General features: G+C 42.4%; 2 protein-coding genes across 4 annotated transcripts in view; both read right to left on the bottom strand.

Annotated features, from left to right (window-relative positions):
- Positions 1-4,894, bottom strand: part of dus2 (dihydrouridine synthase 2) — a 14,385-nt gene extending 9,491 nt beyond the window's left edge. Inside the window, exons 1-7 of one of the 3 annotated variants that reach the window (XM_020615765.1) lie at positions 4,777-4,894; positions 4,080-4,247; positions 3,958-4,003; positions 3,749-3,840; positions 3,623-3,666; positions 3,074-3,134; positions 2,945-2,992 (exon numbers count right to left, since the gene is read on the bottom strand). In XM_020615765.1, the coding sequence (XP_020471421.1) occupies positions 2,945-2,992; positions 3,074-3,134; positions 3,623-3,666; positions 3,749-3,840; positions 3,958-4,003; positions 4,080-4,199 (411 nt within the window). In that variant the 5' untranslated portion in view covers positions 4,200-4,247; positions 4,777-4,894. Of the gene's footprint in view, positions 1-2,944; positions 2,993-3,073; positions 3,135-3,622; positions 3,667-3,748; positions 3,841-3,957; positions 4,004-4,079; positions 4,266-4,722 lie in introns of all 3 variants that reach the window. The other 2 variants (XM_020615767.1, XM_020615766.1) reach the window with 2 other exon arrangements.
- Positions 4,895-6,030: 1,136 nt separating this feature from the next.
- Positions 6,031-18,192, bottom strand: part of slc7a10b (solute carrier family 7 member 10b) — a 32,412-nt gene continuing 20,250 nt past the window's right edge. Inside the window, exons 4-12 of the mRNA XM_020615764.1 lie at positions 14,396-14,547; positions 13,256-13,381; positions 13,023-13,176; positions 12,136-12,259; positions 10,717-10,820; positions 10,537-10,633; positions 8,237-8,386; positions 7,946-8,123; positions 6,031-7,121 (exon numbers count right to left, since the gene is read on the bottom strand). Coding sequence (XP_020471420.1) covers positions 6,991-7,121; positions 7,946-8,123; positions 8,237-8,386; positions 10,537-10,633; positions 10,717-10,820; positions 12,136-12,259; positions 13,023-13,176; positions 13,256-13,381; positions 14,396-14,547 — 1,216 coding nt within the window. The 3' untranslated portion in view covers positions 6,031-6,990. The remainder of the gene's footprint in view (positions 7,122-7,945; positions 8,124-8,236; positions 8,387-10,536; positions 10,634-10,716; positions 10,821-12,135; positions 12,260-13,022; positions 13,177-13,255; positions 13,382-14,395; positions 14,548-18,192) is intronic.

Here is an 18,192-nt window from a genome sequence, read left to right as displayed (position 1 = left end):
TTGTCTCTCCTCTATCCACTCACCCCAACCGGTCGAGGCAGAAGGCCGCCCACCAAGAGCCGGGGTCTGTCGGAGGTTTCTTCCGTTAAAGGGAGATTTTCCTCCCCACAATTGCCAAGTGCTTGCTCCAGGGGGATTTGTTGGGTTTTCCCTCTGTAATAATAGTGATAACAGTAAGGTCTAGACCAGGGGTGGGCAAACTATGGCCCGTGGGCCACATCCGGCCCATTGGTCCTTTTAATCCGGCCCGCCAAAGATTGTTACAGGATTGCCCTAATCAAATCATATCATAAGTATGACTGCATTTATTTGACCTTGTCCTATAATGCCTGGCGTTCCACCAGGTGGCGTGGTGATACATTGGCTTGATTTTGCGGAGCCAGGGCTACTCTTAGTTATTATTCTGTTACTGCTCTGAACCCATCTGCAACAATGAGTGGGCCAAAGAAAAGAAAATTCAACAGTGAGTGCTGAGTGTTCAATAAGGAATGGACAACTAAATATTTTTTACTGAAGTCCAGTCAAAGGCTGTATGTCTTATTTGCCAAGACACTGTTGCGGTTTTAAAGGAATACAACATCAGCCATCACTTTTCTACCAAGCATGCTAATTATGCTAACAACCAGTCAACACAAGAACGGACAGCTACTGCTCAGAGGCTGGCAGCTAGTTTGCTGCTCAGCAAAACAACTTTATATGACAAACTGCCATCCAAGAATCAAGCACGAAGGCAGGTTATTTGCTGGCATTCAAATTAGCAAAGACTAGCAAGCCTTTCTCCGAAGGAGAGTTTCTCAAAGAGTGCATGGTAGAGACAACAGGTATCTTGTGTCCTGAGAGCAAGAACAAATTTGAAAAAATTAGATAATCACGCAGGACAGTGACTCGCCGTGTTTAATACAGTGTTTTTATTTTTATTACAAATTTTCATTAAATGAGACCTACAAAAATATCAGTGTTTCCTGGCAATTACAGTCCTTAGGCAGAAAGAAAATCGGAATCGGCCAAAATCAGAATCTACAGTTTAGACTTAAAAAATCAGAAACTGAAAATTGGAAAAATTGCAATTGGTGCATACTACCGTGCCTGAGGATTTCTGTGTGTTATCTGCTTGATGAAAGCAGTATGATAAACTGAAGTTTGAAACAAATAACCACAATGTAAACTAAAACAAATTTACTGTTAAAACACTGGGGCGTTGGAGGGGTTGGGGCTGGGCCGATGAAAAGGAGAGTAGGAACTGCTGCAACAAGACATGGAATGAGCACATACACTACATAATCCACCAGGAAGCACTGTGTAAATCTGTATTGCAGCTTGACCACGTAGTGAAGACAATTGTAAAGCTCGTTAACTTTATTCGAGCAAGGGGACTTCAGCATCGTCAGTTTATTAAGTTTCTTGAAGAAACTGACGCTGATCACCAGGACTTGCTTTATCACGCTGGTTAAGTTTGGGGAAAATATGTCAACGAGTGTGGGAGCTCAAACAGGAGATTAGCTCATTTTTGGAACTACTTGAGAAAGCTGACGATTTTCCAGAGCTGAGTGACACAGATTGGCTTTGTGATTTAGCTTTTCCTGGGGACATACTGACACATATGAATGAGCATAACGTGAAGCTACAAGGGAAAGATCAGTTTGTGTATGAAATGTTCAAACGTCAGAACCTTCAAAACCAGGCTAGCATTTATTCTCAAAGCAAATGCCAAATAAGTCATTCGCTCATTTCCCCACACTGGCTATGCTGAAAGAGGCCCCTCGACACGTGAAAAAATACAGGAAATCACTGGACGACCTGCGCGAAGAATTCTGCCCTCGGTTCTCTGATTTTGGAAAAATTGACAAGTCACTTTAGCTGGTGTCATGTCCCTTGACACAGACCCTGAAACGGCGCCACAGGAGTTGCAGTTGGAACTGATTGATCGCCAATGTGACACCATCTTAAGGAGAAGTTCAGTTCTCTTAAACTGGATGAGTTTTATGCTTCATTAAGTGCAGCCAAATTTCCAAACATCCAGAAGATGGCAGAGAGGATGCTGGTGTTGTTTGGCTCTACCTATGTGTGATGAACAGAGTTTTAGTGTGATGAACACCAACAAAGCACCCCGCAGATCCCAGTTGAGTGATGAACACCTCAGATCTGTTCTGAGAATTGCTACAACAAAACTAACACCAGACTCCGATGCACTGGCAAAAAAGGGTGATCAACAACACTGTTCCTGAAAGTGAATGTAAGTATTAACACTGTAATGCCTTTTATATGTTTATGTTTGATATGTATGCATCTGGTGCTGGCCCGGCCCGTCTGTCAAATTTTAAAAGTCAATGTGGCCCCTGAGCCAAAACGTTTGCCCACCCCTGGTCTAGACCCTACTCTGTAAAGTGTCCTGAGATGACTTTTGTTGTGATTTGGCACTATACAAATAAAATTTGATTTGATTTGATTTAATGTGTAAACACTGCAGGCTAGAGATTGGTCAGAGAAATCATGTAACTTACCCTCTTGCGTCACCTTTGAGCAACCAGTCGTCTCATCGTCTTAACTCCAAAGTACTATTTACCAGACTCTCCTGTCTGTTTCAGCAGCTTTTGTCTTGCTTCCCTTCAGCTGCTTCTGAAACAAAATCTCTCTTTGCTGTGACAAACGGCCACATACCAAGAATGAAGAACAGCACACCTTCAGCATACCAGTGTAATGCAGCATCGCTGTTCAACCATCTACAGTGCAGGGGGGACTATCTACAGTGGAAAACCAAGCAGGTGGTACCAAAAGCAAGTAGAGCTGATTATGGTCAAGTCAAGCCGGTACCAGGTGATGGAAAACGGGCCTAAGTGAAGAAAGCTTGTTGCATCTTCAGAGAATCTGAAACCAAGCAGCATCTGAAGGTGAACCCGCCACTGTGTAGATGTGTTCATGGACAGTGTCAGGCTGAAGAACTCACTGCTTCAATCTTGTCAGGATTGGACAGCAGAGCAGCTCCCATGCCGCCCTGCAGGATGACACAGGTCAGAGGTCAGCCAGGGGTCAAAGGTCAGAGCAAAATTAGGTTGCCAACTGACAGATGACTCACCTTAGTGGAGTATTCCTTTGGACAGCCCATGTTCACATCGATGGCAGCCACATCCTTCTCCCTGTGGACGGAAACAGTCATCACATTAACTAGCCTGGCCCACCAAAGCATCATGGGAAACAAAATGGCTCCTAGACAAACTGTATTTTTGTCATATTTCCAGTTTGAGAACCCCAAACATACAAAAACAAGTTGTGTCCCAGTTTCATACAACATCGTGTGCTCACAGTGAAAGCGACAAAGTAGCTTCCACACTTTACTTGATCACAGAGGGCTCCATGGACTTCACACATTGCATTTTCAATAGAATAAAAAATGTAACAAAATTTTAAATCAACTCACATTCTTCAGTACTCCCTAGGATTTCGTAGATAGAACGATTAATGCAAACTGTCAGACTCATCAAAATAATCATCTGTTGCAACCCTAACTGTTTTACAGTTTCTCCCAGTGCCCCCAGTCACAATGTGAACATAATGGGAGACTCTGGTTATGTCCACATTGTGACTGGGCTGAATGAACCTCGCAGTTTAGAGGTGTAAAACTTACACAAGTCGAGCCACGGTCAGCGCTCTGTCTGGGTCGGCAGTCCCCTAGAAAACAGAAAACTCTTTCTATAGGTTACACAGCAAAGTGGCACCAGAGACCAGAGGAAACACGTGTGTTTTCTGTCACCATCTGGAAGACGACTCGGTCCTTCTCCCTGTCACAGGTCCTGAACATCACTCGATCATCTGGAGCGACAAAATCCACCGTCTGCAGCACCTCTGACAAACACACAAATAAAAACAGTTGGTCGTTTTCCACCTCGGACCAGCTCAGCTGCTAAGCTGGGTGTGTCGGTCTGGTGCCAGTCAGTCTGGAGTATCAGCACCGATTCTCACCGTTCACCACCCTCTGACACTGGGCCATCTTCATGTCAATCAGCTCCTGGAACAGACACCAGCGTTTATAACACTTTAACCCCGAGCTCGGTTCTCCCTCGCCTCCCATCCTGCGTCCTCACCTCGCAGTAAACCACATCGGCTCCGTAGTCCAGAGCCAGCAGCCTCATGGGGAGAGTCCCCACCCGGACCATGGGAGCCAGGGCGGTGATGTTCCTGAAGCTCAGCCTACCTGCTGCCATCGCGGCGGCTCAGATCCCCCCCGCAACAACAGCACTCGTCTGTCAGCACTGTGTAGAAATCATTAACTGCTCTTGGTCACAAACCGCGTTATTTCACACAAAATCGTCTGATTTAAGGCGGTTTCGGGTCGGCCAGAAGACGACTTGGCTTTATTCTTCGATTCGGCGGCAAACAATCAGCACACACCGAACTAACGTGAATAACACAGACTTAGAACTGCTTCCATGCTGCCATAGGTTAGCTAATGCTACGTTAGTTTCAGTAGCCAGTACAAGACAGCTTAATTTAGATTATGACAAAAATACAAATGAAATAGTCAATTACACGCTAAACTACAACACGACACTGATTTGCAAACACTTCAAAATTAGGCTCTGTCGAGTATATGAGCTAGTAGAAAAGCACAGCTTTTAAACTGCGACTTTTCTGAATGGAGTTCGGCGAAATGGATTGACTGGGGCCACGCTAACGTCCTACGTGCTGCATCAACACAACATTAATAAACAAACCAGCCATGCTAACCTCTGCACACATTCATATCTATACGCTGTAAAACTTAAATCAACTCGCCGGCACCTGTCGCCTGTTGATAATAACAGCTCCCGTCTCGTGCCCTCATGTGAGAAAATGCTCTGTTTGCACTTCCTGTTTGGACAATACGTCATAAAGCGGTCACGAGTGGAGATGTACCACACAGGTACATTGTCGCTCAGAAACATGGCACCACTTGTGTTCTGATTCATTGCACTGCTGTACTTGCTTTTACAAAATGTGCTCTAAAATACACCCATGTTAACTTTACAAGCAGGCTAATTTATAGTGTAAACGTGTATTTCATGATAAAACAAGACACCCGCTGCTACAGATCCTGCACTGTGTTTTTCTCTGACCCCCTTTAGAAAAAACACCTGGATTTGTTACGTTATTTGTAAATAACAACAGAATGAATCCTCTTACAGTTTTAAAGTACAGAAATATGGTTGTGCTTCCATGAGGATCATTTGAGTGTCTTTCTGATCAGACAACATTTAGGAAGGGAATGCTTTATATGCTGTAATACATAGTTTATTACATTTTTTTAACTAATACTTTATAGTTAAGTATTAAGCAGTAGTGCAAGGTAACCAAGTACAGTCACTTTGAGATAGCTTACCTGTACCATGATTATGTATTTTCTTTTCAATGTACTTCATTTCACCTCGTAGGGAAATATTTTTAGTTTTGTGGCACTACATTTATTTACTTTACAAACTAAGATTTTATATACATATGAAGAACATATAAGATTTGTGGCTTTGCTACAGTTGAACAGAAAAAGTTGCGTGGACATTCTAGTTTTGAAGAGCAACAAATGTCCATGGGACCTGGAGGAGAGGCCTAAGAGGAAAGCACACTGGTGCCCTGGTTAAGTTATACCAGCGGGGTGACGATATCCTGTTCCGTAGAGAGAATCTTCGCTCTCTTGCCAACAAAACGGATGAACTACTCTTTGTCAACCTGACTAATTCTGACTTCTCACGGTCTGCTACTCTGTGCTTCATCAAGAAGAGGTGTCTGCTCAACCTAAGCGCCGTGTTCTGATTAGGCACCATCTATAAGGGGTTTATCAGCTGTAATTCATTTGCCTGTGCTTTACTGATGAGTTACAGTCATGGACAAAAATACCGATACCCCTGCATTTCTGTGAGATAATGCACCACTTCTCCCAGAAGATGGTTGCAGTCACAGATTCTTTGGTATCCCCATGTTTATTCCTTTTAGTTGCATTGGAACAACACAAAAAACGAGCAGTGCTTGAGCTTGAAAAATATGTTTTATTACAAGTCTACCATATCTTTCATGCTATGGAATAGAAAATTTTGTTTGGCTATGATTAAAAAAAAACTTACAGTTCCAAGGTCCAATGTGTATAGTTTCCATGGAATGACTCTAAAGTGCTTCTCAAGTAATCCAATGCAATATGTTTTGCAAAAGGCACTAACAAAATATATTAAAATCTAATAGAGTGAATCAGTTAATAAAGAATATTTAAATCTAGATATTCTCCAGTAAGTACCTTTTCACACCAAGTCTCAGAAATAATATTGATGGTGAAAAAAATAAAAACGTGGAAAAACGTGACTGCCTCTGGGTTTCTGGAAAGACGTTGATGCTTTTTGAACAGGCTCATCCAAGCTGTGTGAACTTCCTCACTGCAACTCATAATGTGACTCAGAAATGTGTATGGCCCCCGCCTGCCTATATGGCCTCCCGACAACGTCTGAGCATGCTTCTGATGAGTCAGCGGATGGTGTCCTGGGGGGTCTCCTCCCAGACCTGGCTCAGGGCATCACAGGGCTATCCACATACTCTTTGTTACATAGTGTTTGTAGCATTTTCTGAAATCATTTTTTCTTCCTATATTCAGAACAGTGACTACAGAGTGGGACCTGGTGTGAAAAGGCCATAAGGCACCAGTAACACTGAGCAGATAAAACTACACACTATCACTCAGTCAGAGATCTGTCTTGTTGCAGAAGAACCAAATGGGTCCACAATAGGAATAAAAGTCATTTTCATAGTGTGACATTGTCAGCTTTAGGTTGTTGTATCTGATGCCTTAGAAGAGGAAAAATGCTAAGTGCAAGCAGCCCACACAGGAAAGCAGGCGTAGGGAAAAAATCAGTGTCATGGAGGGTCAAAGGTCAGACAGGAAGCTCCCACACCAGGAACAGATGATTGAACATATACAGTAAGGAAATAGAAACAGGAGGAAAAACACACCAATGTTCATATATGCAAAAATGAGTTTTAAGAAGTAGCAGACAAACTGGTCCTGCCTGGTGACCGGCCAGTCTTCTCTGAAGGGCTGTTGATCTCGATGGGGTCAAGCTGTGGGAAGACCACGAAACACAATGCCTGGCCAACGTATGTTGCCCTCTCTGTAGGAAAACACATGGCCAGATTATTTATTAGCTAAGATAGACAGGCTGTGAATCCAAACCCAGCAAACAGGCAGGTGTTAAAAAGTTGAAAATGTTTCAAAAAAACTAATTCAGTTCCCTCAACATAAAACCTTACAAAGCATGAAAAGTCTTGAATTTCATTTACAAAGGTCTTGAATATTATATTTTGCCTTCTGCAGACAGTAACATTAGATGTGTGAGCGACTGTGCTTCAGTGGATAGAGCAGTTGTCTCCCAACCAGAGGGTTGGAGGTTAAAATCTCAGTGCCTGCAGTCTACACCTCAAAGTGTCCTTGGGCAAGACACTGAACCCCCAAGTTGCCCCTGATGGTTAGAGCCATCGGTGTGACTTGGTGCCACAGATCTCAACTCCCTGTTCTGTACTGGAAACAAATTCCTTGTCTGTGTAACATACTTGGCCAAATTAAGTGATTATCATTATCCCTAGATAAACTCTTGGCTGTCAGGAGAGAGTTGTTACAAAGCTCCTTGAGTGTGCATTTAGCAAACAGGTGTATTAACCAGTTAAACATTCTTTTATTTTTTTTACTGACAATAAAGCCTTGTTGGCTGTTGTGCATCTCTGTGTTCTCTTTGTAGTGGTCATTTTGTGTCTGTCTTGTGGTCTGAGGTATTGAATTGCACTCTGTATGTTATTATTATACCCTGACCCCATTTGGGACAAAGCGGTATGGAAAATGAGATGAGATGTTATTATTACATTTCATTTGGTGAACACTGCAGAAAGCCTGACACTTTTAAGCAGGGTTCCCCCACTGACAAATGTTTCAGAGTCTCACCAGTGAAGTTGTAGATACACATAGGTTTTTCTTTCCAGTGTACACCCAGAAAGTAGACAGGTACACCGGTGAGCATGATGACCAGGCCGACGCCACAAACTACCGGCTCTGAGTAAAGGCTGAAACCCAGCAACAGTGCCCAGAACATCAGGTAGCACACAGGAACCAGCAGATTCACCTGAGGAAAATGGTTTTTACAACAATTTGGTGGTAATGAGGTGCATGTGATGACATGGAACATTAACTATGGAGATAAAAAGATTGCTAACGTCTGACAGAGTTGGTCGATACCTTGATGGGTCGGTACAGGTTGGGTTTCTTCCAGCGACAGTACAGCAGACCTGCGATGGTGACGCCATATGACAGGTAGTTGATGAAGGAGACGTAGTTGATCAAGTTGTGTGTTTCACCGATGCAGAGTATCACAATGGTGGCAGTGCACTGCAAAACACAGCAGGACATAATGTGATGAATGAAGGGACACGTCACCAAAAGTATATGTCAAAGTCATATTTTGCTCAGTCTGTTAGAAAAGTTGTATAATGTATTCTGGAGCTCAGATGATCTTTGTCAAATCTTAGAAAACAACCAAGGCAGGGCTGATGTCTGTCAGGATCAAAAAGATTCACATTAACGACTTACAACAGGTCAACAAGTTGGTTGTATGACTATAGACTCATCATGTGAAGATTCAAACACTGTGCACTGATGAAATAACACAAGAGCATGTTTATGATAATCACTTTATTTGGCTCCCCTCCTTGAACCGCCTTGGATGGATGGATGGACTTTATTTGGCTGAGTACATTATACACAAGACAGCTGTATGTGGAGCCATCAGGGGCAGCTTGGGGTTCAGTGTCTTGGCCAAGGACACTTCAGCACATGGACTACAGGCACTGTGAACTGAACCCCCAACCTTCTGGATGAGAGACGACCGATCTACCCCTGACCCACATCATGTGACATAATTATGTGAATTGCAATTATGAGTTCCTGCTTCAAATGCTCTACCATCATCCCAGACATCCTTCACTATAAACTGACCCAGCTCACTGTGCCTGCCCCCACCTGTCAATGGATCACCAGCTTTCTGGCAGACAGGAAGCAGCAGGTGATACAGTTCTACAGAGGAATCATCGAGTCTGTTCTCTGCACCTCCATCACTGTCTGGTTTGGCTCAGCAACCAAACAGGACAGGAACAGACTTCAGTGGACAATCAGGACTGCAGAAAGAACCAGCGGTGCCAGCCTGCCCTCCATGGAGGACCTGTACACCGCACGGGTCAAAAGGAGGGCAGAGAGGATCACTACAGACCCCTCACACCCGGGACACAATCTGTTTGAACTCCTCCCCTCTGGACAATGTTACAGGTCACTATACGCCAAGTCAACCAGACACAAGGACAGTTTTTTCCCCCAGGCCATCACTCTGGTTAACACTTAACCCATGACTGTGTAACAGGATGACAACCCTCAGTGCAAAACCTTGGAAATATACTTTTGTATATATGTATTTAATAAATTGCATCTAAACTGTGTGTATATATATATTTCTATAAGTACTTTATTTTTATTTTCATAAAGCACATCCATTTTTTTGTTTGCACATTACTTTTCTTTTCTTGTTCTGTCAGTCTCATCTTATTTACTTGTTGGCTTATGGAAGAACATTGTACATGAACACTGAGAGACGCTGTACCAGATTTAAATTCCTTGTGTGTCCAACACACCTGACCAATAAAGCTGATTCTGATTATGATTCAAACAGTTCAAATATAGTAAAATAGCTTAAAATGGATACCCATGGTGTAATTGCAAGTTCACATAGCTGTAGTCATTCATAGCCTTAGTTCAGGCAGAGCTCAGTTCCTTAAGGACTCATGGGTAAAAACTGTTCAGTAATGTGGAAGTGCTGGTTTTCACGGATGTATATATTGCCCTCCAGAAGGCAGCAGTATGATCAGGTGGTTACCTGGGTTGCATGAGACCTTGATTATGTTTTCTGTGTTGTAGGCAGCAGGATCTGTAGATGTGCTCTACTCAGGGTAACTGTGAGCTGGTGATGTGTCGTGCTGCGTTAATAACTACCAAACCATTTCCTGTCAGCCGCTGTGCTACTATCACGTATTTAAAATGTGCTGAATGTAGTTCATGTGCATCATGTGACATGAGTGGTAACTGACCATTGGCTACTGAGTCATCAAAACCTTTAAAACACATACCTGAAACACACCAGTTAGAGATGATGAAATGAACGAGCCTGAGCAAGCCACAGTGTGAAATATGTTTGCTGCAAATTTGTAATGTGCGCACCCTAAATAAAAAAAGATTACATAGACATTGCTGGAGTGCACTGGAGTGCTGAATACAATACTTTTATCAAATATTAACCAGCTTTGTCTTGACTCTTGGCAGATCTGTCCAGTTGTCACTCATGTTTTGTAATTTCCTGCCAACACTCAGATAAAAACTACCACACACTAACAAGAGCAAAAGCAGCTAATAAACTTAAATATCAACTATGTAAATATCAGGCAACATATGTAGAAACACTGAGACCAATGTAACCCCAAAGTGAGACTACATACGCAGACCAGTAGGGCAGGGATGGGCGTACAGTTTTGGTAGTGGATCATGGCCAGCAGGCTGGGCAGGTGACCCTCTCTGGCTCCTGAGAAACATAACCTGCACACAGAAATAGAAGACCAAAGTGAGACTGCCAGCAGCCTCGATGCAGCAAAGTTTACAGTGAGAGCAGTGGAGCTCACCTGGACGAAGTAAACAGGTAACCGTTGATTCCTCCAAAGGTGGACAGAGCCACAGAGATCGGCATGACGACAGAGAACATTCCTAGAAGCTTTTCCCCAAATGTCTGAACAGCAGAACAACAGACAGAATCACAGACCTGATAACACTGCAGCCTGTCCTTCCTGATCCTCTATCACCTACTTAAAGCTGCATGTGTTAGCTAGGTACAGCAGCAGTACGACCCTAGGGACAGCACATGTGACCTGTGGGTTGTTCTTCGAGTGCGACTCTAAGCAACTCTTGAATGCTGAACATCATCTTGTTGCTATGATAACTGAGAACATGTTAAGAAAGTTAGCCTATAGCTGCACTCAGGGGTTAAAGGACTCGCTTCTTAATCCTAACAGTGATTTTACTAATGTATAAATGGGGAAATGAACCTAAGTTAACAGAGCCACGAGGTTGCACTGTGTGGATGTTGTAGCCGCATTCCAACAAATCGTTGCTTGCTTCTCTTCCTGCAAGGGAAGGGTCCCTCACTGAAACCATGACAATAACTTGGTGGCAACAACATGGCAAAGAAGCTGGCACTGAAGCTGGATGAAAAAACTGTGGTCCTCAGCAAACATCACAGCAGGAGTCAGCTCCTGTTGATTCTTCCTTTACAGTATCAAGAAGAGTTGCCACTCTCTCACAATGACCCAAGTGCTCATTCCAGGCACTTCCTGTCTGGACTACTTTAAATTTCTGTTTGCTGGAGACCCCAGGTCTGCAGGGCAGTAAAAGGAACTGCTCCTTCCTACCTCCAAGCCTGGGTCAAACTCTAAATCTGGAGCACCCAGTTGGAGGAGGAGCCTGTGGTTGCACACCTCAGTCAAGGCTCTTCTTGCTTCACAGTGGTGGAATGAACCAACTCACTGTCCATATTCCACCACATGCTGATGACCACTTTTTCAGACTTGTGTCTCATATTCTCATAGCACTGAACATGGTTTTAGCCACTGTCTAAAAGGGATGCACTGCCAATCCTGGTTGATATCTGGATCTCACTCAGTTTAGCTGCACTTATTGTGAATCACTTTGGACATAAGCAAATTAATCTAATGTAATTACAGGATTTTATTACATATGTATTTGAATAAACAGAAATTAATTTGTTTCATTGGTTTAACAGTTAATTTGATTTCACCTTGAGAACTTGTACCCTATTCTCTTGCTGATGGCCAGAGTGGCTCACTTGTATGTAACCTTTTTTGACACTAGGGAGCACACTGAAAGACAGCCTACATGCACTCAGCTCTTCCACCGGGTATCAGGGTGCAATCACCATCTTGCTTGTAATGTTCCTGATCTAGGAATAGTTTGTTGTTCACCACTGATCTCAACAGCAAACACATGAAGCAGCACACAGTTGTTGCCCCTTCGGCCAAGTTACTCACTACGGCCACAGCATTGGATGACAGCAGCTCATCGGGCGACATGGAGGAGAAGTAGGCAATGTTGGTGAGTGTGTACACAAAGGTCACCAGTGGTATGGAGATGTAGATGGCACGAGGTAGATTCCTGGCCAAGGCCACACACCATGCACAGGTGAAATTAAAAATCAATCAAACATGCATAAAAGTTGATCAAAGGCACTAGAAACGGAAAAACAGTTTTAATGTTAAACATCACACATTCATGCTGGGTTGTTTCTGGTTCACAATCTCACAGTTAGTGTGGGTGAAAAATACCAGCCAACAATAACTGACATGCAGGGCTCAATGCTTTGGTGTTTAACCACTTTTCAATGTCCAAAAACTGCTTTCAAAAAGGACAATCTGATTTGAAACAAACTTTCCCCCCCAACACACATGCACACAGAGGGTGATAAGATTCCTGCAGCAAGAAGAAATGAACATGAGGCTTTGCAATAAATATCGTCCTGTCCTGGCAAACAGTGCAGAAAAGTTTCAGGTTATAAATGGTTACAACTAAACTGGGGAGAAAATACCAATGAACTATGTACCGGACTTGGTCTAAAAAAAGGGCAGGGGTTCAACTGCAGAAAAAAGTCAGATTGTCACTCATTGTATTATTGCTCTTTAATCTGCGCTTATGCCTTTGTTCCTTTATCAAACTTAACACTGGTGGAGGTGTGAGCACCAACAGCTTGGTATATCACCCCACAAAAACCTGAAAGTGTACTAGTTAAAGACACATAATGAAGATTATGTTTTATTTTATCCAAAATGTCATAAACAACCTGGACAAGCAGAGCCACAAAGTGTGTTGAGGCAGCAGCTGAATATATGTCACAGCACTGCTACGGAGCATGAATATTCACCGTCTGGGATCAATCACTTCCTCTGTAACATAGTTGAGGAAGTTCCATCCACTGAAGGCAAAGGAGGCCTGCAAGAAGGCCAGAGCAATCTGCCCAACCGACGGTGTCCTGTCCATGGAAAAGGCCATCTGAGGAGTTAGAGCCCCGTAGTTACCTGGAAGGTAAGTCACACGTTAGAGTTTTGCTTCCTTCAGGGAGCAGTACGGCTTTAGGCCACAAGCTATGAGGGTTACCATTGAAAATCTGCACTAGGCCGACCATGATGATGAGGCCCAGAGCCATCAGCTTCCCCAAGGTGAAGATGTCCTGGATCCTGGTAGCCATACGAACGCTGGAGCAGTTCACCCATGTCAACAGCACTGAAACACAAGAGCCATAGCTCTGACTCAAGCCACCGACAGGGTAACTAATTACTCAGTAACTATGGATAATTTTTAAGTAAAATAGTTTATTGGTCTGATTTTATGTACATATATATTCTGCACAGTGTACAAACACTTCGCACTAAAACAGGGATGACATTCAGGGGTTTTTGTCCTTGTGACCCACCCAAGTCTAAATGCTGATCAGTACCTGAATACTGATTTATCAAATACATGTATAAGTTCAGTTTTACCTGGAGTCTACAGCTACGCCAACATCTCTCTGAGGACGCACCTAAGCTCTGTATCCTAACATGCAAACTCACTGGTGTTCAACAGGTGTCACATTTATTATGTTAACCATCTGAGATTAATGTGTTAAGATGGATTAAACAGGCTCGTGGGAACATCTGTACTTTTGCTTCCGATATGTTTTAAGACTGACTTTAAAATCTTGTATATTTTTAATACCCTCAATGATAAAGCTCCATCCTATTTAGCTAAACATTTAGTTGCCTATACACACTGTAGAGATCTCAGGTCCTCCAATTTCTTTCAGATGTCCTGAGACAGGCTTTTGCTTTTGCTGGGGTGACAGGGCTTTTTGGTTGCTCCCAAAGTGTGGAATGCCTTACCACCAGAGATCTGACCAAGAGCTTTTTAAAATTCAATTTTATTTCTTGAAAAATGCCTGAAAAGCCAAACGGCTTAATTTTCCACCTGCCATTAAATGCACCATATGTCTGTGGGTCTGAGAGCAAGAAAATCCTCTAGTCCTTAGACGTGTGCATAACATGATCTGAGTGTCTGGCGATCTGCATGTGCATCTAACAATTCATAAATACATTTTAAAGAACTGCATACAGAAAAAGGTTTTTACACATTTGTATATCTGGATTTTATCTGTAGATTGACAAATACGCATTTGTGGCCTTCATGAGTCACACATAAATCAGTTTTTACACTTTTGTAACCTTGACTGTATTTGGAAATTGCAGAATACACACTCACAAACACAGGCAGCAGACAGCATCCGCATGGCCATGTATGGAGGAACACAGTTGGGGAAGACCGGCTGCAGGACATAGCTGGAGAAGGTGAGTGCAATTACAGCCAGCGTGGTTGGGTACATGATGAGGACAGCACTCCACAACAGGAGAAACCTGGACCAGACAAGGCCATTCAGGGACATGAGGCACATTTAAAGAACAGAACAAAAATAATTCTGTGTGAACATAAAACTGCAGGAAAAACGTTGACCTGAAATTATTCTCAAACTTTCACATCACACACATGAAGATCAGTGACGTGCGGTGAGGTTGACAGCTGGTGAGGCACTGACTCTTTTACAGTCAGATTTACAAATACAAATGAACCGTTAACAAATTGTCTGTTAACAGACAATGTGTTATGTTTTATATCTCATATCAGCCTTCTTCACACAAACGTGACCCATATTTAATTTGAGGTTCAAATTTATTCCAATTGAGCTTATTTCGAACTAGAAATAATAAAAGTTTATGGTCTTACGTTTACGTGTACCCGAATTTCGTTTGCCAGCTGGTATGTATTACAAACCCTTTTACTGTTCGAATTCAATATTAAAACAAATGTTCTCAATAAAGAAGATCCTTCTGGACAAAAATGTCCAAACTGTCAAAAATGTTTTGATTGAAAGTCCAGATTTGCGAATTTTCTCAGCTTGGAAATGTAATCTTCCATTTTGATAAGGCGGATTGTAAAGGAAATATAAACAAACATTATCCAGATTATGGCAAGGCAGAGCATATAATCAGAGTGTTTGAAAGCATTTTATTTACGATATATAGAGGGACAGCGACACACTATTTGCATCGCATACAGTTTGTGAGGATTACACGATCCACCGAGAGGCACAGCAAAGTGCTGCCTCATCGCGCATCTCCTCCATGTATTTGAACGGGACATACGGGAATTCTGCTATTCTTTATTGAAAAAAATTCCTTCAACATCGGATTCGAATGGCAAAAGGGCCTACAACACACACCAGCCGACAAATATTAACATTCATTATATTTTATGATTAACTTTTTTTTCTTGTCAAGATTGACAGGGGAGGCTCTGCCTCACCTGCCTCCCCTGACCGCACGTCACTGATGAAGATGGGTTACCTCTACTACTATTATTAATTAACATAGCTGTGGTGGTTACTGTTTTCAGTGTAATTTGGTGAGGTAGAGTGCTTTTTCCAGGGCTTTTCCTTCTTTAACCCAGGCAGCCAAAACTGCTTTGTCTAATTGGTCAGGACGATTAATTTGTATAGAAAGAAATAAGCGAAATAACGTAAACATGGGACAACACTAATGAAACAACAACAACAAGCCAGTGACAAAAAATACACAGATTAGTGGCTGTTGTGAGGACAGAGGTCCTTTCCTGTACTGGGAAACGTCAACATTCAGTAGCCCGATTGCAGAAAGAATAAAAGAATTTGCATATCTATTTGTTTTCAGTGTCGGACCATGAAGTGAAGTACAATAGTAATAAAATTACATTGCAGACCCCAAAAGAGTTCAGTTTCCTAAGTAAAGGTATCCGCTGATGACCTTTATTGAAAAGACTTTGTTCTCTTCAAATTTAAGTTGGCAGTCAAACACTGTACTGTGAAATATTGAAGCATTTAGGTTGCTAGATACAGTGCCTTGCGAAAGTATTCGGCCCCCTTGAACTTTGCGACCTTTTGCCACATTTCAGGCTTCAAACATAAAGATATAAAACTGTAATTTTTTGTGAAGAATCAACAACAAGTGGGACACAATCATGAAGTGGAACGAAATTTATTGGATATTTCAAACTTTTTTAACAAATAAAAAACTGAAAAATTGGGCGTGCAAAATTATTCAGCCCCCTTAAGTTAATACTTTGTAGCGCCACCTTTTGCTGCGATTACAGCTGTAAGTCACTTGGGGTATGTCTCTATCAGTTTTGCACATCAAGAGACTTAAATTTTGCCCATTCCTCCTTGCAAAACAGCTCGAGCTCAGTGAGGTTGGATAGAGAGCGTTTGTGAACAGCAGTTTTCAGTTCTGTCCACAGATTCTCGATTGGATTCAGGTCTGGACTTTGACTTGGCCATTCTAACACCTGGATATGTTTATCTGTGAACCATTCCATTGTAGATTTTGCTTTATGTTTTGGATCATTGTCTTGTTGGAAGACAAAGCTCCGTCCCAGTCTCAGGTCTTTTGCAGACTCCATCAGGTTTCCTTCCAAAATGGTCCTGTATTTGGCTCCATCCATCGTCCCATCAATTTTAACCATCTTCCCGGTCCCTGCTGAAGAAAAGCAGGCCCAAACCATGATGCTGCCACCACCATGTTTGACAGTGGGGATGGTGTGTTCAGGGTGATGAGCTGTGTTGCTTTTACGCCAAACATAACGTTTTGCATTGTTGCCAAAAAGTTCGATTTTGGTTTCATCTGACCAGAGCACCTTCTTCCACATGTTTGGTGTGTCTCCCAGGTGGCTTGTGGCAAACTTTAAACGACACTTTTTATGGATATCTTTAAGAAATGGCTTTCTTCTTGCCACTCTTCCATAAAGGCCAGATTTGTGCAGTATACGACTGATTGTTGTCCTATGGACAGAGTCTCCCACCTCAGCTGTAGATCTCTGCAGTTCATCCAGAGTGATCATGGGCCTCTTGGCTGCATCTCTGATCAGTCTTCTCCTTGTATGAGCTGAAAGTTTAGAGGGACGGCCAGGTCTTGGTAGATTTGCAGTGGTCTGATACTCCTTCCATTTCAATATTATCGCTTGCACAGTGCTCCTTGGGATGTTTAAAGCTTGGGAAATCTTTTTGTATCCAAATCCGGCTTTAAACTTCTCCACAACAGTATCTCGGACCTGCCTGGTGTGTTCCTTGTTCTTCATGATGCTCTCTGCGCTTTAAACGGACCTCTGAGACTATCACAGTGCAGGTGCATTTATACGGAGACTTGATTACACACAGGTGGATTCTATTTATCATCATTAGTCATTTAGGTCAACATTGGATCATTCAGAGATCCTCACTGAACTTCTGGAGAGAGTTTGCTGCACTGAAAGTAAAGGGGCTGAATAATTTTGCACGCCCAATTATTCAGTTTTTTATTTGTTAAAAAAGTTTGAAATATCCAATAAATTTCATTCCACTTCATGATTGTGTCCCACTTGTTGTTGATTCTTCACAAAAAATTACAGTTTTATATCTTTATGTTTGAAGCCTGAAATGTGGCAAAAGGTCGCAAAGTTCAAGGGGGCCGAATACTTTCGCAAGGCACTGTATAAAGCACTTGAACACAGCCGAGGCCAACAAAGTGCTTAACATAAGATACAATTCAAAACATCTAAAAACGTGACAACTACAATATTAAAATACCAATAAAATAACATAAAAGAACCAACATAGCAAAATAACAAAATACTATCAACCAAAACTCAGCCCAAACAGAGTCTCATAGCATATCAAACGCCAAAGCATACAAGTGAGTCTTCAAGTAAGTTTTAAAAATAGCCAACGAGGCGGCCTGCCTGATGTAAAGGGGCAGCGCATTCCATAGCTTAGGAGCCACAATGGAAAACGCTCTGTCCCCTCTGAGTTTACGCCTGGCCCACGGTACCTCAAGCAAGAGCTGGTCAGCTGATCTGAGGCACCGAGAGGGACTATAAGGAAATAAAAGCTCAGCAAGATACAATGGAGCAAGACCATTCAAAGACTTAAAAACAAATAAAAGAATCTTAAAATGAATCCTGAAAGACACTGGAAGCCAATGAAGGGATGCCAAAAT

The sequence above is a fragment of the Monopterus albus genome, unplaced genomic scaffold (genome assembly GCF_001952655.1).
Source record: "Monopterus albus unplaced genomic scaffold, M_albus_1.0 scaffold170.1, whole genome shotgun sequence".
In the NCBI taxonomy this organism is placed as follows: Eukaryota; Metazoa; Chordata; class Actinopteri; order Synbranchiformes; family Synbranchidae; genus Monopterus; species Monopterus albus.
Note: the sequence above shows the minus strand (reverse complement) of the source record. Positions and strands in the feature narration are given on the sequence as shown.